Source organism: Suillus fuscotomentosus (assembly GCF_016647785.1).
Source record: "Suillus fuscotomentosus strain FC203 chromosome Unknown F5891scaffold_40, whole genome shotgun sequence".
Taxonomy (NCBI): Eukaryota; Fungi; Basidiomycota; class Agaricomycetes; order Boletales; family Suillaceae; genus Suillus; species Suillus fuscotomentosus.
This window is the reverse complement of record NW_024539552.1, coordinates 371,053-392,151: the sequence shown is the minus strand read 5'-3', so window position 1 is coordinate 392,151 and position 21,099 is coordinate 371,053. Positions and strand designations below refer to the sequence as shown.

The 21,099-nt window shown below is 44.2% G+C and overlaps 4 protein-coding genes across 4 annotated transcripts; 3 read left to right on the top strand and 1 right to left on the bottom strand.

Annotated features, from left to right (window-relative positions):
* Positions 1-1,065: 1,065 nt before the first annotated feature.
* F5891DRAFT_1279534 (uncharacterized protein) lies at positions 1,066-3,254 on the top strand. Its single transcript, XM_041370360.1, has 13 exons — positions 1,066-1,276; positions 1,336-1,368; positions 1,419-1,438; positions 1,491-1,505; positions 1,559-1,597; positions 1,653-1,681; positions 1,740-1,753; positions 1,809-1,844; positions 2,024-2,083; positions 2,142-2,276; positions 2,333-2,564; positions 2,622-2,679; positions 2,735-3,254. The coding sequence occupies exons 1-13, from the start codon at positions 1,204-1,206 to the stop codon at positions 2,933-2,935; spliced, it is 945 nt and encodes a 314-aa protein (XP_041223935.1). The 5' UTR covers positions 1,066-1,203; the 3' UTR covers positions 2,936-3,254.
* Positions 3,255-15,982: 12,728 nt separating this feature from the next.
* F5891DRAFT_1191038 (uncharacterized protein) lies at positions 15,983-16,721 on the top strand (the record flags this gene model as incomplete). Its single annotated transcript, XM_041367407.1, has 9 exons — positions 15,983-16,055; positions 16,119-16,151; positions 16,202-16,221; positions 16,274-16,288; positions 16,340-16,378; positions 16,434-16,462; positions 16,521-16,534; positions 16,590-16,621; positions 16,683-16,721. 9 exons carry the CDS (start codon positions 15,983-15,985, stop codon positions 16,719-16,721), a joined length of 294 nt encoding a protein of 97 aa, XP_041223934.1.
* Positions 16,722-18,016: 1,295 nt separating this feature from the next.
* Positions 18,017-19,427, bottom strand: F5891DRAFT_1129538 (uncharacterized protein; the record flags this gene model as incomplete). Its single annotated transcript, XM_041364407.1, has 8 exons — positions 18,017-18,134; positions 18,188-18,333; positions 18,382-18,510; positions 18,560-18,692; positions 18,741-18,934; positions 18,978-19,086; positions 19,141-19,284; positions 19,333-19,427. The coding sequence occupies 8 exons, from the start codon at positions 19,425-19,427 to the stop codon at positions 18,017-18,019; spliced, it is 1,068 nt and encodes a 355-aa protein (XP_041223933.1).
* Positions 19,428-19,807: 380 nt separating this feature from the next.
* On the top strand, positions 19,808-20,344 carry F5891DRAFT_1191036 (uncharacterized protein; the record flags this gene model as incomplete). Its single annotated transcript, XM_041367406.1, has 3 exons — positions 19,808-19,896; positions 19,947-19,999; positions 20,058-20,344. 3 exons carry the CDS (start codon positions 19,808-19,810, stop codon positions 20,342-20,344), a joined length of 429 nt encoding a protein of 142 aa, XP_041223932.1.
* Between the last annotated feature and the right edge of the window lie 755 nt (positions 20,345-21,099).

Here is a 21,099-nt window from a genome sequence, read left to right as displayed (position 1 = left end):
GGTTAGCATGCAAGGGCTCTAACGCCACATGAACTCTCAAGTCTCGAATCTTGATCGTCAGTCGGAGTTCTCAGGTGTCGGTGCAGTCTCGGGCGTCGCTATAGTAGCTGATTCATGCGAGATATAGACGGCGTTACAATCCACATTCCCACTCAGGCTACCCTACGAATGTGCGAGTCAACAGAAGGGCATCAAGTGCATGATGGATTCAGTGTGGCACGGTTTGGATCGATTTTGATTTGAATGAGCGTTGATGGTGTGCATTGGTAGCTGTATGACCCGGTGAGTTATTCCCTCAACTTCTTCAAATCACCAACTGTCTGATGGTGTGCCAACGGAATGTTATCGCCTTCAGCCATTGTGCATCTGAGCATCATTTCTCTTATCTCCTCTCTCAACGCTCTCTTGATATAGGGTGTTGATGTATTTTTATCAATCGCGGAATCTCACGTCTCTGGTGAAACCTCTTACCACCACACCAACTCCACGATACAAATCAAACATTCTGGGCTCACCATTTCTGCTGGCATCCAGATGATGGCAGTAACTCGATTTTCCAGGCAGATAGCGAGAGGGTGCGCATGAAGCGACAGACCTAAGGGTGAGATGAGACATCGAGACGTATGCTCACTGGGGAGGTATTGGTAGCCGGAGTAGGGTGCGAATTTGCTTCTTCGTGCGATTTGACGGCTGATTTTTCTGTTCCGGTGTCTTGCCGACGCAATATCCATTTGCTGAGTGACCTTGGATGAGCTGTTATGCTCCCCGGGCTGGTGCAAGAGAGGCGAATAGAGATGAGATGCCAGGCTTTTCGATGGTCGCACCGTGATCAGTATGTATCAAACAGATATAGTACTTGGTTGCATTAATGAACTGATGCACGTGTAGCAAAATCATTTCGAGAATAGCATCGGAAACAAGGCGACAAGATCACGAACAGTTCTTGATGTTGTTCGATCTTTTGCGGAGTTCAAGTGTTTCGCTCGTTCAGATGTTTTACGACCAACATCTACTATGATCCCCTGGATTAATTTATCTTTCCTCATGCAACAATATCCGCTTCGTCCAATCAAAGCGGGAACGGTCATCCTCTCCCGATCTCATTTCGCTGATCTAAGGACCGGACGGTGGTATAACTAGCACGAATGCCATCGTCATACATCCACCAAGTTCGCCTCTCACCCACACCCATTCTCTACCAATATGACCTACGTCTCCAATGATCCCACTTGGTGGCCGATCATCGATGCATCTCGGTTGGCCAGCTATTTTATAGGTTCGTAGAAAGCCGGATGTTGAAGCTGACTCAGTCTAACCTTGGCTATGGTTTCGCAGTCGCCGCCTTTGTTGCAGTGATGTATGATGGGGGTGAGCATGATAACATTAAAAGACTGCTGACGTCTTATGATTCTTTTCAGCACTTACATTTGGACAAGAGGTATGTCGATGATATAACCGGAGCGGCCATCTCGCTGAGAATTGATTTATAGGTGGAGCTCATCTGGGTGAGTAGAGTCTGGTGTCAGAAGAACACGCATGAAAATATACTTTATTCCAGAGACAACGATGGTCCCTAATGACGGTTATGTATCTCGGTGTATGTGGCTTGTTTGTCGCAGTTGCTATGTTGTACTGACTTGAAAGTATCCTAGACGCGTTACCTTGGAATCTTATACGCTGCGTATGTTCAGATGGCTACACAATCGGTGTTGTGCTAATCGTCTATCTCTCATAACCAGCCTGAACATTCTGAGTATGCCCCCTTAGTACATTCACTGTCTGTGCTTATTCTGAGCAACGGCTTTCAGGCAATACTCCGACCATCTCGCTGACGGATACAGTGAGTCTTCTGCACAGATGTCTAGTCCTATTCCCCTCCAATTAACCGTGGTTCCCTGTAGCAGTGGGTGTAGTTCTTTGCTAACTTCTTAGTTCACTAATGACTGCCATGCTATACTGCCACAGATGTGAGTCTGTTTGGAGTGTGTGCTATCCGAGGCTGGTCGCTGACTGGATTATTCAGGCTGGATTATCTACGTCGTATGGGAGTGGACGGGTGTTGTGGTATTTGCGATGCTGTGGGGTGAGCTTTGCACTTGCGAAACCCCAGTGATATTGACTTGACTGAAACATGGTGCAAGTCATCATCATCGCTCGGTTGTATGCGATGTATCAAGGATCCAGAAAGATCCTAATATTTCTCATTGTCACCCTCTTGGCTGTCAACACTTTCGATGGAGTAGTCTCCATAATGGCAATTATACATACTTCAGGGGGTGCGTTTAATTGTGAATGAAAATAAATGTGGATTGAGCACATTGATGGTTACCAGAGGAATCCATTCTCTCTGGCACTTATCAGTGCCGGCTTAACTATTCGAAAGATATCCCACTTCTTATATCTGTGGGTTGGATGCTCGGCACTGTATGGGAGGTCCTCGTGCTATGTCTCGCAGTCTGGGTTGTAGTAAAACACTGCCGTGAATTGCGACAATATTCTGCAGGAGGGATTATCGGGGACTGTTTCACGGTGTTGATGAAAACTCATATACATTACTTTGCGAGGTAAGCTCATATTGTGATTATTCTCTCTTTTTTCCACTAACAGGCCGGACGTGGTAGCTTTGTTGTTGTTTCTTGTCTCCATCTCATCATTGATTTATATCCAACATTCTTCTTGGTATGTCAATCTTTCACTTGCCTATGCACGCTACCACAATTTATCGTTTCTATAGAGCAATTCCCTGGCCCCTCAGATTATTGCTGGGGTGACTCAAATTTTGGAGGTTGTGCAGATGTTTGTGCTGGGACCGCGCCTCATCCTTGGCGTTCGGGAATACCACGCTAGGCTCGTTGCCAATTCTGACGTAGCAACTGGTATGACCTCAATCGCTTTCCATGAGCGCGTGGAAATATCAACTGGTAGTGGTGTGTGATAATCGGTGGAGTTGACGGTTGTCTAGTGCCCTGGAAAGAGCAGGGAAATTTGCTTTTATTTATTACCACTTTTCTGAAAGTATTGATCGAAGTTATTTGGTGTTTCAAAGTAGTTTTCAAGGGGACATACAAAGTTTCTCGCCGTGTTATTTTGTCAAGTGATTTGCTATACATACTACGTGCTGATAATATTTAAATCAATATCCTGAATATCTCTACTCGCACTAGCTCCCCACATACCCTTGCACCAACGTCCGGTTCTTATTTTCTCTATGCGATGACAATCATTCATATGTTTGCTTAGGCAGTGCGCGAGAGGAAAGTCGAGTGACAGCGCACTGCTTCTGTTCCTCAGCAATTCGTACTCGATTCATCTTCTCGTCTCATTCAATGTCCCACCCTTATTTTCTCACCTAACTCACGCCAACTGACTCACAGATGATGATCCATTCAAGGTGATCATAAGGTGTGCGAAGCACGTTCATGCATGCGTAGCTTAATGATGCGAGGCATACTTGACGAGTCTTGAGGAGGCTGAATTGGTTAATGCTTGCAGAGGAGCTTTGCTTTTCACTTTCGTTAGATGAGATACAGACATAAATATAAATGTGTCTAGGACTGTTGCTGAAGCACTACGTGGGGATACAAGTACTGTATTTGTGATATGAAGGCCGTGATCCTTCAGCTGAGACCCTGCGCCTCTATGGAGTCGGGAGAATTTTAAGGAATCCAGGGTGCTAACTGGACACGAAACATAAAACAGCTTGTTGACGTGATTCGAAACAGCGACAAGCGACGCACCCAGGAACAGACATGCAGGCACCAGCACCAGCAATATAGTGCGGGATTCGAGCATCTGCTGCTTAAGGTCAGGCTGCGGACGTGATAGCGAGGTCGAGGCGAATCTCTCGATGTAGCCGGTATGTGGCCAAGATGTTGTCTACGTTAGATTGATTGAGTATTTCGAATTTGGAACGGGTGTGCAATTGAGAAGTAGTGATACTGAGGGCATTACTTTAAGAAGGTAATCTTCGGAGACATTTGAAGTGCGCTGTATTTTGTTATGAGAATAGATGTAGACGAGAATTCATGCACGCACAAGTGATAAAATGTTTTAAACAAAGTGACAAAGTCGTTCTGAGCAGAACAGTTGGAGCGTAACTAGCACGAACAAGCCACCAGGTCGGTGGGCGCTATAGGTAGGTTTTGAAAGTAACAGAAGTGGTTTCGGAGGACTGAGTAGGTGGTTTCGAGGCTGAAAATTACAAGTCGAGGATGCGCGGAAGCTCACATTTTTCCATGCATTTATGAATAACCAGAGTTGCGGCTTGCACTGATGCGCAAAATATCTACAACCAAGCTGTACGTCAAACAGCGCAAATTAAAAGTCCTGCTCACCATCTTCTGGCAGGTCATCGCACTATGTCTCGCAGTCTGGATTGCGATAAAGCACTTCCGTGAACTGCGACAAAATTCGGCAGGAGGGATTATAAGGGACTGTTTCGTAGTGTTTGATGGAAACTCACGTGGTTTACTTTGCGGGGTATTTGGAAAGTGCGTGCGGGAGTGCTCCAGGTCATAGTGGTACTCTAAGAGATTTGAGGGTATCGAAGAAGGGAGTCACTTCCGTGGTCTTTGAAGTGTGCTGCATTGTGAATTAAGTGATGAGAAGATTGCATGCATGGGAGGTAGTAAACACACACCATTCATACGATTTCAGGCGCGCAGAATTCGAAGTGATAAAATATCTCAAACAAAGTAACAGAGACAATCTGAGCACGTCGATCAGAACTTGGTGGCAAGGCTGCAATTTCAAACTCCGTGCTTCGCCTGTCAAGCTTTCTATCGATCTGGACTGGAGTCTGACTCTAGTAATCACTCGGCGACTGATCGATGATCGATGATCCCTGGACAGAGGACTTGCGATGTAGGACTCGGAGGAAGGCGAACTTGCGTTGAGGCGTGTACTTCAACGTTGACCGTCCGGACTCCAGAGAAGTAAGTTGTGCCATTTCTCTTGTTTCGTTTCCCAAATACAAAACATTGACAGTGATATAAAGGAGGACTCCCAATCGTACCCGTTCATGTGATTATATTGTCCTGAGATCCTCTCGCCACGCATTATCTGCGTTCTCGGATCTTGATCGTTCAACAGTCGGAGTTCTGAGATGTCGGTGTACTCTCGGGCATCGTTATGGTAGCTGGTTCATGCGAATATGGACAGCGTTCTAATCCACATTTTCATTCAGGCTACCCTGCAAAAGCGTCAGTCGTGACGAAGGGGCATCAACTGCATGGTGGATTCAGTGTGGCACGTTTTGGATTGTTTTTCATCGGAATAAGGGGTGATGGTGTGCAATGGCAGCTATGTGACACGGTGAGCCGCCTTCAACCATTGTGCATCCGAGCATCTTTTTCTCTCATTTAGTCTCTCAACGCTCTCTTAGGGATGATATTGTATCTTCATCTCACATCAATCGCCGAATCTCAACTAGGACGTCTCTGGTAAAACCTAATGCCTCTTACCACCGCACTAACTCCACGATACAAATACAATATTCTGGGCTCACCATTTCGGCATCCAGATGATACGAGGGTGCGCATGAAGTGACAGATGGCCTACGGACGAGATGAGACATTGAGATATGTGCTCGCAGGGAGGTTTCGATAGCCCAGGTAGGACACGAGCTCGTTTGCTTCGTATCGATCTGTGATTTGCACTAGTGGGCTGGGCTTGCCTAGGTGAGGTCCACACGAACGTAGGTCTCATCGGAAAAGATACCCGACATGCCGAGCCTGGCCATGCGTGCTTCTTGGTTTTCTGGCCGACTACATAGCAAGTGGTGACGAATATTTTCACTCAGGCGACTTGCTTTGCCTTTCCCCCACGTTCTCTGTTTATATCTCAAAATCTAGAAACGCGCGCGTAAGCAGAATCATGATGATTACGACTTAGTACGAGCCTATCTTTCTTTCCCCACTTTCTCTCACACTCCATGTCGTTAAATCTTTTGCGGTGTTGAAGTGTTTCGCTCCTGCAAATGTTTCATGATCAAAATCTATTATGGTCCCTGGATTTTGTCTTTCTTCATGCAAACATCTACTTCGACCAATCAAAGTAGGAATGGTCGTCATCCCCCGATCTCGTTTTGCTGATCTACGCACCGGATGGCCAATGGTTTAACTAATACGAATGTCATCGTCATACGTCCACCAAGTTTGCCTCTCACCCACACCCATTGTCTACCAATATGACCATACTATCAAATGATCCCACTTGGTGGCCGATCATCGATGCATATCGTTTGGCCAGCTATTTTATGGGCTCGTGGAGAGCGGCGAGATCTTGAAGCTGACTCAATCTAACCTTGGCTGCCGTTTCGCAGTTGCCGCGTTCATCGTAGTGACGTATGATTGGGGTGAGCACGATAACATTAAAAACCTGTTGATATCTCACAAGTATCTTCAGCACTCACATTTGGACAAGAGGTATGTCGATGCTATAACCGGAGCAGCCATCTTGCTAAGAATGGCTTTATTGTTATGCTTGGCGTTGGTTAGACGTCTTAACGTTCAAAGTTCAAAGTCAAAGTCAATGTTCTAGTGAAGATGAAGCTAGATTGCAGGCCCTGGTCTGCGTAGGTCAAGTTAAAGATACAAAGCATAAAGAGTAAGGTATATATAAGAGTATTGAAGCGGAGCTTGAATATGAATAGCGAATAGGAAAAAGAGAAAGAGAATCGTACGATGGAATGTAATAGAATACTATGGAATGATGAGTAAGCATATGTGACAACGTGAAGAAGTGAAAAGATAGAACTGTAACATTACCCCCGTTTTAAGGGTAGTAAGCCCAGATTACTACAAAAGTTAAAGTCGATGTGATCGTTTATAAAAAGAAAGAACATCAGAAGTGTTACCCAACTGTCCTTCTGTCATCCACTCGTTCTCGGAACTCGGGAACCCCTTCCATTTAACATGATAAGACCGTCTAGATGATGAACCGCGATGACCGATGATGGCTTCGATTTCGTATTCTTCCTCTCCGTCAATGATGTCAGGTGGTGCGTTAATGAAGTTAGGACCGTGTACGTCATTTTCTTTATAGGGGGATAATAGGGCGGCATGAAATACGGGATGAATGCGCCATTGGGAGGGAAGTTTTAATTTATACGTGATAGGCGAAAGGACTTGGGTGATGACAAATGGTCCTTCGCGTTTCGGAGCGAGCTTCTGATTAGGATATCCGAGATGAAGGTTCTTGGCTTCTAGCCAGACCTTATCGCCTAGAGAGAATGGTATGAATTTAGACGTGATTCGTTGACGCATAGTGTTACGAGCGAGTTCATGAGCGGCTAGCGCTTCATCGCGTGCTTTATTTAGCATAAGTAGGCATTTTTCGATATTAGGAATGTCGGATTTCGGATGTGAATCGGGAAGATGTTCCGGGTGATAACCCATCATGAGGTAGAAAGGGGATGTGCCACGTGCAGAATGATGCCGTGAATTATGAACGAATTCGGCAAGAGGAAGCATAGCGGCCCAACCGGTCTGGTCATTAGCGCAGAAGATCCGAAGGTAAACTTCGAGTTCTTGGTTAACTCGTTCAGTTTCTCCGTCACTCTGAGGATGGAAGGCGGTGGATAGGGAGTTCTTGTATCCGAGGAGTTTTCCGAGTTCGAGTTGGAATCTGGAAGCGAATTGGGGTCCGCGATCTGATATAAGTTTATCGTAAAGTCCGTATCTAGAGAAAACTTTAGAAAAGAAAATGTTCGCGACTCCTTCAGAGTCGATCATTTTGAGACAAGGGGTGAAAACTACCCCCTTCGAAAGTCCATGGTCTACCACGACCATAATAGAATCGAATCCGTCAGATAAGGGAAGGTCTGTAATGAGGTCGACTGAGCAATGAGCGAAGGGTCAATTGCAAATAGGAGTGGGTATGGGAGTGAGGGGTGGATGAGATGGATGAGTGTTGACTTTGTTCTGCTGACAGACACTGCATCCTTCTACAAAGTTCTTTACGAAGGTCGCTAGACCTGGCCACCAGTAGTCGCGAGATAGGAGTTCCTAGGTTTTGAAACGTCCAGGGTGTCCTGCGGTAGGAGAGTCGTGATGAAGAGAAGTGAGTTCGTGGTGGATATCGCCGGGGGGTACATAGGTAAGTCCTTTATATAAGAGAATTCCGTCGCTCAATTTCCAGTCGGAAAGAGCCGAACGGAGTGGGGGCAGAGTTTCTGGGTCTGTAAGCACCTTTAGCGCTGTCTGTACTACCGGATCGATAGCGGAGGAAATACGTAATCTGTCCATAAGAGAAGTGTCAATATTGTTAATGAAAAGCGAATCGGGTAATAGTTGAATGGAAATATTGTCCTTTTCGTCGGTATCGACCGGAAGGTGATCCGTTCTACAAGATAATAAATCGGGAATGATTAAGTCTTTACCCGGTACATGTTGGATACGAAGTTCGAATTGAGAAAGGAATGTTTGCCATCGTGCTTGGCGTCTGTTCAGGTCTTGTACGTCTCTGAAATATTGGAGATTTTTATGGTCAGTGTGGACAGTCACGGGAAAAGGGGAACCGAGTAGGTAATGTCGCCATGCTTTCAAGGCACGGACGATCGCTAAGAGTTCTCTGTCATAGATTTGATAATTACGTTCAGCTGGATTAAATGATTGAGAAAGGAAGGAACATGGTAACCAATCTCCGTTGTCGTTTTTCTGAAGGAGCACAGCTCCTGTTGCATAAAGGGAAGCGTCGGTTGCGATTGCAAATGGTGCGGCTTTATCCGGGATTTGAAGGATAGGTGCCGTCATAAAGATTTGTTTCAGCCTTTCAAAGGCGTCTTCACGTTCTTTAGTCCATATAAAAGGTTCGTCTTTCTTTGTAAGATCGATTAAGGGTCGTGCCACTGTGGAATAGTCGGCAATAAATCGTCTGTAAAAGTTAGCGAATCCGAGGAATGATCGGACTTCCTTCACTTTCATGGGAGTTTTCCATTCGGATATACCTTTTAGTTTAGCGGGATCCATAGTTACCGAGCTGGGGCGAATAATCATACCGAGATAGTCGATTTCCATGACGTTGAATGTGCATTTTTCTGGTTTTAGATAAAGACGGTGTTCTCGAAGTCGTTCTAGTACTCTGTGTGTTCTTTTCTGGTGAGTTTCGTAATCATCTGAGAATATGAGGATATCGTCCATGTAAATAATTACCCATCCTTCTTGAAGCATATCGCCGAAGATATCATTCATCATAGATTGAAAGGTTGCCGGAGAGTTACACATGCCGAAAAACATTACCGTTGGTTCGAATAGACTGCGTGCTGTGGCGAATGCCGCTTTCCATTGATCGGATTTCTTTAGACGTACATTATTATATCCCCATCTGATGTCGAATTTGGTGAATATTTTGGCGTCTTTGAGTTTGTCTATAAGATCCGAAATTAGCAGGTAATGGAAAGTTATTCTTAACCGTATGATCATTCAAGTATCTATAGTCCTGGCAGGGTCGAAGGGAACCGTCTTTCTTTCCTACGAAGAAGAAAGGTGAAGATTGAGAAGATTCGGAGGGTTTGATCGTTCCTTTGGCGAGATGTTCGTTGATGAAATCGTTCATGGCTTTCTCTTCTGCTGGATTAAGCGGATAAATCTTACACTTGCGTGGTTCGAAAGAGTCCTTGAGTTCGATTTTATGGTCGAATTTTCGTTCTGGAGGCAAAATACCGTTAGCTACTTCTCCGAATACGTCTTGATATTTTCGGAATGACTCGGGGACGAGTTCTTCGAAAGTTTTCTTGACTGGTTTAGAAAATTCTTGAGCGAGTAGTTGGGACGTGTTCTGTGCTTTCCGTACTAGGGTGCCGTAAGTCGAGTAGTACCGGTGGTCTGAGGGAATGTGTTCGTCAGTAAGGGGAGATTCGGATACTTCTGTAGAGAATGTTCCTATGATGTGTTCACCTTTAATGTAGGCAATAAGGACGTCATTGGGATCTATAACATCTGTTTCGTTAGTGTCGTCTTCGGTGGGGAGAAGGTCAGGGATTTCGTGAGAAAAGGATTCTGGAGTAGTTTCGCTAGCGGGATCCCACTCCTCATCTAAACTTTCCTGTGCGTCAAAAAAGACGTCTTCTTCTTCGACTTCTTGTATAGTCGGTTTGATGCTTCGTTCTCGAAGGTGGACTTCTTCTTTTGTCCAATCAATACCTGGGTTTTCTTTCTTTAGCCATCCCATTCCCAGGATTGCGTCTTCCCCTCCCAGGGAGGTGACGAGGAAGCGCGTTCGCATGGGAATTCCACGGACGAGAAAAGAGAGATTACAGTACCATGTAATTTTCCCATTTTTGTTAAGCGTGCCATCCACATTTCATACAGGTATGGGCTTATCGAGTTCATGACTCTTGATAGAGTTTCGACGAACAAATGTCCAATTGATAAACTCGCCTTCAGCGCCTGAATCGATCAGTGCGGCTGCTTCGATGATTGTTTTGACCTTAGAAGAGCAAATGGTAAGTGGAATACGCATAGAATTACGATCGCCAATGCTCTGTACTAAAAGTCCTACTCACTGCAGGCATTTTCCCATGTTCCTCCATCAAACATTCAAAAAACATTGATTGAGAAGATAGAATTTTCCCCTCATTTTTGCTGTCAAAACATTGAAAAAAAGTAATTTGTGTTTCAATGATGTTCTGTGTTTGGGACATCATGCAAAAATTAATCATGTACCTTCAAGGATCATGATGTATTTTCCATCTATTGTCTTTGAAATAACAGCTTAAAATAATGTTAATTTTCTTCTCTGTGTTCTTCAAATATACTATGTTTTTCAAATGTTCTGTGTATATTTGGAAAACACAGAGAAGAAAATTAACATTATTTTAAACTGTTATTTTAAAGACAATAGATGGAAAATACAGCATTATCCTTGAAGGCACATGATTAATTTTTGCATCATGTCCCAAACACAGAACATCATTGAAACACAAATTACTTTTTTTCAATGTTTTGACAGGAAAAATGAGGGAAAAATTCTATCTTCTCAATCAATGTATTTTAGATGTTTGGTGGAGGAACATGGGAAAATGCCTGCAGTGACTCTAGGAGAATCTGACACCGGTGCAGATCTCCGCTTTAAAAATCCTCTTCTTCGTTGGATTCTTCCTTCTTCTTAGGTTTCTTTACCTGGCGTGCTTTAAACGCCTTCCATTCCAAGAACTCCTGGTATTCGGCATCGTCCTTCTTGGAACTAGATGCGGAGTTAGTCTGGGTCTTCCTAGCGGTAGTTACCGTAGGGTGGTTCGGGCAGTCTTTAGCGAGGCCCTTCTTTCCGCATTTGAAGCAAAGGCCGTTCTTGTGCCTGCAGTCACGTTCTTGTGGCGTGAGGTAAGTCTTCCTCGTACTTTTCTCACCATCATCGTCTTCTCCTGCCTCCATCTTATCTATATCCATAGCGTAGGGATCCTTTGCCCTTCCCATGCTTGGCGGGTTCATGAGCGTCCTCCTTACCTCGAAGTCGAGGGCTTTACTAAGCCATCCATCGATGGTGTCTGGGATATTCTCGAGGGTTAGGATAGCGAAGACTAGCTCATGCTTTAAGCCGGTGCGGAAGAACAGGATCTTCGTGTTCTCTTCTTCTATGCCGGTATCGGCTAGGATGGTGCGGAATAGTGATGCGTAGGCAGGGACACTGCCGGTCTGTTTGATGGTGGAAATACGCCTCATGGCTGTTTGACGATGTTCTTTGGGGTAGAAAGTGGCTTTGAATTTCTTAGTGAAGTCTTCGTAAGAGTTGAAGACTGAGGCGTCCATGGTCGCCCTCTTTAGTTCACCTTCAGCCCACTTGGCTGCTTCTCCTTTCGTCATCCTACTTAACGTGAGGATGATCTTTTTCTTATCCTGGTTATATACCTCTTCGTTGAGGAGGAAGTATGCTTCCATCTGTAAAGACCAAGCGGTGGCCTTGCGAGTGTCTCCATTGAAGACCTCGGGAAGAGAGCCGATTTCTTTAGGCATATCTTCGTCTTCTGAGTCGGTGGTGTCGGTGGTGGTTGGGTTTGGTGGGGGAGGGGCTGGTATATCTTCGTAAGATTCAGTCCAAAAGTTCCAGCGCTGTCCTTGGGGCGCTAATCCGTCGTAATAAGTTTTCCACTCAGCTATAGTCCAAGTGTCATCGTCTTCTGTCTTGACTAGGGTTTGTCTAGAGTCGCTCCAGGTAAAACCTGGTGGATACTGTCCTAGACGAGACGTCGTGTGTTCTGGGTTCGTGCACCTGTTACAAGTAACGGTGCCTAGAGATGTTAACTTGACCTTTTGTTACGCTTGGCGTTGGTTAGACGTCTTAACGTTCAAAGTTCAAAGTCAAAGTCAATGTTCTAGTGAAGATGAAGCTAGATTGCAGGCCCTGGTCTGCAGTAGGTCAAGTTAAAGATACAAAGCATAAAGAGTAAGGTATATATAAGAGTATTGAAGCGGAGCTTGAATATGAATAGCGAATAGGAAAAAGAGAAAGAGAATCGTACGATGGAATGTAATAGAATACTATGGAATGATGAGTAAGCATATGTGACAATGTGAAGAAGTGAAAAGATAGAACTGTAACATTTATAGGTAGAACTGATCTGGGTGAGTAGAGTCTGGTGTCAGAGGAACACACATGAACATACACTTGATTCCAGAGACAACATTGGTCTGTAATGGCAGTCATGTACCTCGGTGTATGTATCTTATTTGTCTGTTACCATGTTGTGCTGACTTTGAAAGTATCCTAGGCGCGCTACCTTGGAATCATCCGGGTATGTTCGGAAGGGTACATGATCGGTGTTGTGCTAATCGTCTATATCTCATAATCAGCCTGTACATACTGCGTATATCTCGTTAGCCATCCACTATCTTTGCTTCTTCTGACCAACAGCGTACAGAAAATGTTCCGACCATCTCGCTGACAGATACAGTAAGTCCTTTGCACAGATGCCTACCATCCCTGAATTCAACTAACTGTGGTGCCCTGTAGCAGTGTGTGCGGTTCTTTACTGACATCCTGGTTCACTGAATGACTACCACACTATACTTCCACAGATGTGAGTTGTTTGGAATATGAACTACCCCAGGCTGGTTACTGACTAGATTCGTCAGGCTTTATTATGTTCGTCGTATGGGATTGGATGGTTGTTGTGGTATTTGTAATGCTTTGGGGTGAGCTTTGTACTTCCGAGACCTCAGTAATATTGACTGACTGAAACATGCTGCAAGTCATCATCATCACTCGATTGCATGCTATGATCAAGGATCCAGAAGGATACTGCACTATGTCTCGCAACTATGTCTCGCAGTCTGGATTGTGGTAAAATACTTCCGTGAATTGCGACAACATTCGGCAGGAGGGATCATCGAGGACTGTTTCACGGCGTTGATAAAAACTCACGTGGTTTACTTTGCGAGGTAAGTTCATATTGTGATTATTGTTCCTTTTACCACTGAAGGGTCGGATGAGGTAGCTTTGTTGCCGTTTCTTGCTTCCATCTCATTCTTGCTTTCTCTCCAAAATTATCAATAGTATGTCAATCTTTCCCTTACCTATGCACTGCTACCACAATTTATCATTTCTATAGGACAATTTTCTGGACGCTAATATTATTTCTGGGCTTCTTCAGATTTTGGAGGTCGTGCAGATGTCTGTGCTGGGACCTGCACCTGATCCTTGGTGTTCGGGAATACCACGCTAAGCTTGTGGCCCATTCTGACGCAGCGACTGGTATGACCTCGATTGCTTTCCAGGAGCATGTGCAAATATCGACTGGCAATGGTGTTTGAGGTGAAGTTAACAGTTGTCTAGTGCTCTGCAAGGAGCAGGGGATTTCGTTTCTATTTATTCACACTTTCTTGAAGGTATTAATCCAAGTTATCTGGTGTTCTGATGTAGATTTCAAGGAGACATACAAAGTTTTCGTTGCATTAATATTATCAAGTCAAGTGATTCGCTTTATGTGCTGGTAATGTTTAAATCCATGAATATCTCTATTGGCACTGGCTGTTCACTCACACTTACACCAACCACTTGTTCTTATGTCCCTTGTGCGATGACAACCATTCATATGATTGCTTAGGCAGCACGTGAGAGGAAAGTCGAGGGACAGCTTAGGACAGCGCACAACTTTAATTCCTTAGCAATCCATATTTGATTCATCCTCTCGCCTTATTCAATGTCCCATCCTTGTTTTTTCACCTGACTCACGCCAACTGGCTTACAGATGATGCAACAATCCATTTAAGGTGATTACAAGGTGCGTGAAGCACGTTTGTGCATGCGCAGCTTGATGATGCGAGGCACACTTGGTGAGTCTTGAGGAGGCTGAAGTTGGTTAATGCTTGCGGAGGAGCTTTGACTTTCACTTTTGTTAGATGGGTGGAAATACGGATACGGATGCAGATGTGTTGGGATTGTTGCTGAAGCACTACTTGGAAATACAAGTACCGTGTTGAACATTTGTGATATGAAGGCTACGATTCTTTAGCTGAGACCCAGCGCATCCGTGGAGTGAGAGAAATTTGAAGGAATCCAGGATGCCAACGTTTGGGAATCGCATATGAAACATAAAACAGCCTGCTGACGTGGTTCAAAACGCTGACGAGAGACCCAGGAATAGACATGCATGATAGCAAGGTCGAGCCGGGAGATGTGAGTCTTTCAATGTAGCTAGCATGCGGCTAAGATGTCATCGACGTTAGATTGATTCCAAACTGCAGATTTAGAACGTGCGTATGAGAATGTTATAGTTCGTGGTGATACTCTTGGAGATTTGAGGCATTACTTGAAGAAGGGGATGTCATGAATACCTGACACTATGGTATCTTTTATGGGCCTGTAGAAAATGGGGTGAGGCCGCTTCGGTCATCAATTCGGAGCGGTCGTAGGGCGTCTTCGTTCCCGTTATCAACGATAATCCGGTCAGCATCTGTAATGTTGACCATGTGTTAATTGATGGGCTCCGATGCTTGCAGTGATTATGATGGGTGTCATGGATAACCCAGACGATGAGTATGCAGAAGAAGAATAAGACAAAACACGAACCAAAGCCGGACACATCATGTGAAGGTATTGTTCTTTTCCCACCTATAATGAAGCTTGAGCGCTTGAGCTTCATTTCACTTGGAACGTTGTTAGCTCAAATTTTCAGTGATATGATTCCACGTTCCGCACCATATGATACACTCCAGATCCAGCTGTAATAGGCCCGCACAATCATATCGACCAATAAGACTTGTATAAAGAAAATTAAACTCGATCAACGTTCTTCGCTAGTACACGTGTAATAGGTGTGTTTGCCTTTCTTCAGGTCATCTCCAAATAGTATATGTTAACAAGTTGTTGTGCCCGGAACTTCCGCAAGATCAGTCGCGAGACGCGACATCAGGAAAAATGCTCTTCTCAAATCGGATGAAATATGATACAACTTGCATGAATCTGCGAGAATCCGATGGATTTGAACATTCGATCCATTATTTTAGTCCCTTGAGAATTTTCGACAATTGGATCTCACTTTTCGCCAATCAGAACAGAATTTGCGTCAAGCAGAACATGATTTTCAGGCAGTTAAAATTTGTCCAATGCTATCAAATGAGTACCATTGGATCTGAAATCTAGACAATACAACGTGTGACCAGTATCAGTCCTCCACCATACCATCAATATCGAGGAACATGAGACTATTGGCTGCGCTAGGTTCTTCAGTCTTGCGCTTCGAAGTATTTTACTTTCTAGTCTTTGCCTCATGTCTGATAGTGCAAACCATTTTGCAAATTGCTGTAATTACTGCTCGTCGACTTTCACATCCACGTTGCAAATGGAAGATGTACTGTTCTGATTAGCATCCTTATGATACGACAGCCTGGTTATCATGCAACTGCCTCATCTACATGGATTGCACAGATTTAACCCCTTAATCTCATTTCGCACTGGATAGCGGTATACATATATATGATACCGTGAATGTTATTGACATACGTCTACAAAGTTTGCCTCTCATCCACACCCATTCTCTACCAATATGATTGTAGTCTCAAATGATCCCAGTTGGTGGCCGGCCATCAATACATATCATTTGGACAGCTATTTTGTAGGTTCGTGGAGAGCAGTCGGATGTTGAAGCTGAGTCAATCTAATCCTTGGCTGTGGTTTCGCAGTCGCCGCCTTTGTTGCAGTGATGTATGATTGGGGTGAGCCTGATAATATTATAAGACTGCTGACGTCTTACGATTATTTTCAGCACTCACATTTGGACAAGAGGTATGTCGATGGTATGACCGGAGCGGCCATCTCGCTGAGAACGGCTTTATAGGTGGAATTGATCTGGGTGAGTAGAGTCTGGTGTCAGAGGAACACATAAAAATACACTTGATTCCAGCGACAACGATGGTCCATCATGACAGCTATGTATCTCGGCGTATGTAGCTTGTTTGTCGCAGTTGCTATGCTGTACTGACTTGAAAGTATCCTAGGCGCGTTACCTTGGAATCTTATCTGCTGTGTATGTTCAGATGGCTACACAATTGGTGTTGTGCTAATCGTCTATCTCTCACAATCAGCCTGTACATACCAAGTATGTCTCTTTAGTACATTCGCTGTCTTTGCCTCTTCTGACCAACGACATACAGTCAATGTTCCGACTATCTCGTTGACTGATACGGTGAGTCTTCTGCACAGATGTCTATTACTATTCCCCTCTAATTAACTGTGGTGCCTTGTAGCAGTGGGTGTGGTTCTTTGCTAAATTCTTGGTTCACTAATGACTGCCGTGCTATACTGCCACAGATGTGAGTCTGTTTGGAGTGTGCTACCCGAGGCCGATCACTGACTGGATTCGTCAGGCTGGATTATGTACACCATATGTAATTGGATTGGTGTTGTGGTATTTGCATCAGGTAATCGACTTGAGTTTGACAAAGATTTAGCTAGCTTTATTTAATGTATAATATTGAAAATATATATCACAATTGTAGATCATATGATAAATCAATAGATAGGCAGCTTACGTTGGTGAAATCTCCCAAAGCCACAATATTGACAGACCTATGGTACAAAATTGTGATTTACTAGCACACTGGTGTATTGTTGGAAGATGTGTCTATTATTGCATGGCTAGCTTCCAATGGCAGAACATGTAATCATCAACAGTGTGCTTGACAATGATATTGACCTAACAAAGTGTTAGGCTATGATCTTGACTTATGATACCTTATCAAGATGCCAGTTTTCAGCCAGATATGTCTGGCTTTGGATAGGCAGCTTCTGATTGCAGAAGCCACCATTGATGACAGTGTGCCCTGGAGCGATATTAGGTTATCGTGTCATATAAAGCATGTCTACAATTATAGGGGCGGGCTGTGATGTTAGAAGCCACCGCTGATGACAAAGTGTTAGGCCATGATCTTGGCTTATGATACCATATCAAGATGCTGTTTTTCAGCCAGATATGTCTGGCTTTGGATAGGCAGCTTCTGATTGCAGAAGCCACCATTGATGACAGTGTGCCCTGGAGCGATATTAGGTTATTGTGTCATATAAAGCATGTCTGCCATTATAGGGGCGGGCTGTGATGTTAGAAGCCACCGCTGATGACAAAGTGTTAGGCCACGATCTTGACTTATGATACCTTATCAAGATGTCAGTATATGGCACCAGGCTATCATATCGCAGCAAGGTGCTGATTATCTATCCATTATGTCTGGCTTTACAATCACTGACAGTGTGCCAGCACATGATATTGTGTTATCATGCTATAACAAATTGTTGATCTTATATTAGGCACAACTACTGTTACATGGGTGACTTCCAGTGGCAGGTTCTGTAATCACTCACAGTGTGCCAGGACATGCTATTGTCTTACATTAGGCTATCAAGCTGAGGATTTTCTGTCAAGCATGTCTACTGTTACAGGGGGAGCTTCTGATGCCAGAAAATCTCATGAAGAAGGCTTCTAATGCTCAGTTTTCTTACTGCATTAATTCAGGGGTGTTTTAGTCACATAGCAAGTATACATCAATTACATTACAAAATAATACAGTTACAAAACAGTAAATAACTAATTGATCTCGGCAGCGGCTAGTTCTCGCAAGGCAGCATGTTTTTCCCGAATCTTGGCCAGCGCGCTGTTTTTGCTGATACTGCGCTGAGAGGAAGAAGAATTAGGAAATACCCAACTATGAAAGATGTGAATTTAGACAGCTTAGAGGTGAAAAGGTGCATTACGAACCGTGTCCACCACGTCATCAGGTCATTAACCTCCTCAATTTCGTCAGGATCCTCTAGTAAATCCAGAATGCTATGATAAAATTTTTCCAAGTCCATGACCGTGTCGGTACGGGAAAATACTGATGATGAACTTAAGGCAAACCGAATCTGAAGATAAAATCAGCCGCAGAAGGCATGCACAATTAATTTGCGTACCTGTGTAGCAACATAAGCTAGAGAGCCTTTAGTGACAGATTTCATACCATGCAGGTAAGCGTTGCCGGAGCACGTAGCCTTGGGCTCCTTATCCACCGAGCTTGGAGACGTAAAAACATGTTTGAACCCCTATATTGCTCGAAGTAAGAAATTTATCAGCGATTTGAAACGAGCTTACAAAAGTTAGTATCTCGCTCCTGAGTAAGCCCTTCCATGGATCATCGGGATCATAGTGGTACCCAGAGTATAAGAACATGGGCCATTGGTCACCGCTAACTGCGGTTTCACCGCTCTTCAAACTCTGTTTGGTTCTGAGGAGCATTATAATAGACAATTGATATAATGGTGGAAATACTTACTCTACATCTGACCAGTCAAGGCCGGCAGGGCAGAGCAACCTACCGGTAACTTCATGATTGAACCCACGGTCCGATTTGATATTCCGGGAGAGGGGCGGTATAAGTGGCTGTCCTCTGGGCATAAGCCATTCCAGGACAGCAGATTTAAGGGTCTTGGTATCGTCACCTCGCGCACCAGATGCTCCTTTACCTAGCTGCAAACGATGAGTACGAAGATATTGTAGAATGAAAACTTACTAATTCTCCCATGTGAATAATATCCTCCTCCTCGCCATCCGTTAGACGAGCTAAAAGACCAGGATAGGAATCTATTAATTCTATGAACACCCTATGTTCGCGTCGGACACTACATTAAAAAAATTGATGTCCTTGTAACAGATAAAGATCAAATTGAACTCACTCTGCTGGATAATCCTCGATGAGGGTGTCCTGTAATTCTTCAAGTCGTAGTATACCGGCAGTCAGAAGAGCAGGGAAATTACAAAGGGCAAATACAGTCCGACCAAAGTGTCGGCCGTGAAGTACCAGGGGATTTGATGAATTGCTGATGAAGACCGAGTCAGTATGTCAGTGGGTTACCGCTTAAAAGAACACTTGCGCCTTTTTACACAGGCCCGTGTGTAGCGCCGAAGCACTACGCTTATGCGTAGAATTTCCGGGAGAAGGATTGTTCTCGTCACCACTCATGAATTGAAGGTAGGTTGGCTCTGAAAATCGGCAGTGAACGAGGGCCTTTATATACCCAAACATATATGCCATCAATATGTATATATTAACCTCGCCATCCTGTTTTTTTTCAAACAAAGCCCTTGCCATCCGAGCGCCATAGATGTCGTAATCTATGGCAAACGACAGGGCTTAAACGAGCCTTCGAAGTACGTAAAAAGAGGATGGCGCAACTTCACGCGCCATCATTGTGATAAAGATATATTTATAGAAGTGCAACTGCTATTGCAGCTTTTGAACCTCCTCCAATGCCCAGTTCACCCCTTCAAGAGAATTTGCGACAATGCGTCCATGTTGGAAGCGATATCACACTAAAGTAAGCTTTTCAGTATGTACACGAGATGCAAACCCATGAAGTTACCTCGAGGTTCCAATTTTCTCCACTGCATACACTGCGAAACACAGAGGGAGATGGGCTGCGTGGAATTGAGTGAGTAATGAAGCGTTATAGAAAACAACTCAAAACCAACGTTACTACAGGCAACTCCTTGGAGGAACAAAAAGATTGATTGATTCAGAAACTCAGACGATAGGTGAGATTTCACAATTGAATTGTGAAACCATATGGTGGGTCTGAAAAACATGGCCTAGGTACTGACGAAGAATCCATAAGCGGATTAGAATCTGAGCTGCGCCGTGTCAAGGAACAACTAGAGAACGCGGAAATTCACATTACTTACCTTTTGGAACGGGTGGGGACATACAGGCGTAAATGGCTGGAAGATTACTACCGTGCCGAGAACCTCGAGCGTTGCATGCCTGATTCCGTCGTTGTGCCCAACCTAGGTCAGATTCCAGAAGGTGCGGCTTCTCCTGCCTTCTGTCCAGAACTCTTCAGTTTGGAGGAGGAAGGCTCAGAACTGAGAGCGTCGCTGTGATCTACAAGGGCACACCTGCACGGACGTATGTGATATCTATGTCAAAATCAAAATTGGGTTGCATAACGAAGGATACGCTTACGATTTCTATGTCAAACGGGTGATGATCTCAGGGGCTAGGCACCGAGCCTGTATACCACACTCTATTCACTACAATATACGAACTATGATTGATATCAGTGCCCGAACATTAGATCTCAAGGACAAAGTAAATGTCGACTTAAGGACGACAACATCTACAATGTATGAACATATAATAAAGTAATTTAAATAATTGAAGATGTAGTAGAGTGAGGCTTAAGGCAATACAATTATGACAATATAGTAAGGGATAACACATTCCGTTATGTTGAGACAGACATTGGGGAAAAAGAGTTAAGTTCAAGCAAGGAACACCCTGATATAGTGAACAACTATTTATTCAAACTCAGCCGGCAACGCCCGCAACAATGAATTCGAATATACGGTGGATCGGGAATTGGCGGCTGGGTCTGAATATCGGATCATTCACTTTATGTACCGTGTGTGCGTACCAATTGTCTTCTTTCTGTTTGCCAACATAGTAATCATTAGGGTTAAGTAGTATACGTACCTACTTTACACTTAGCTTGAATGTGATTTTGTAGGGTAGTATTTGTGGTCTGTGCGCACCTCACAATAGTTGATGCCTACGCCCACCGGTCCACAATGTCGGGTGACCACCGTGACATAAGACAATGCAGCGTCATGATCCACAACCACAACTGACCACGATT

What these genes read in the sequence shown, in the direction of transcription:
- F5891DRAFT_1279534 (XM_041370360.1), top strand. Translation starts at nt 1,204, where the DNA reads ATGACCTACGTCTCCAATGATCCCACTTGGTGGCCGATCATCGATGCA. An exon ending in GTTGGCCAGCTATTTTATAG is followed by an intron (nt 1,277 to 1,335) that starts GTTCGTAGAAAG and finishes ATGGTTTCGCAG; the next exon opens with TCGCCGCCTTTGTTGCAGTG. An exon ending in GGTATTTGCGATGCTGTGGG is followed by an intron (nt 2,084 to 2,141) that starts GTGAGCTTTGCA and finishes ACATGGTGCAAG; the next exon opens with TCATCATCATCGCTCGGTTG.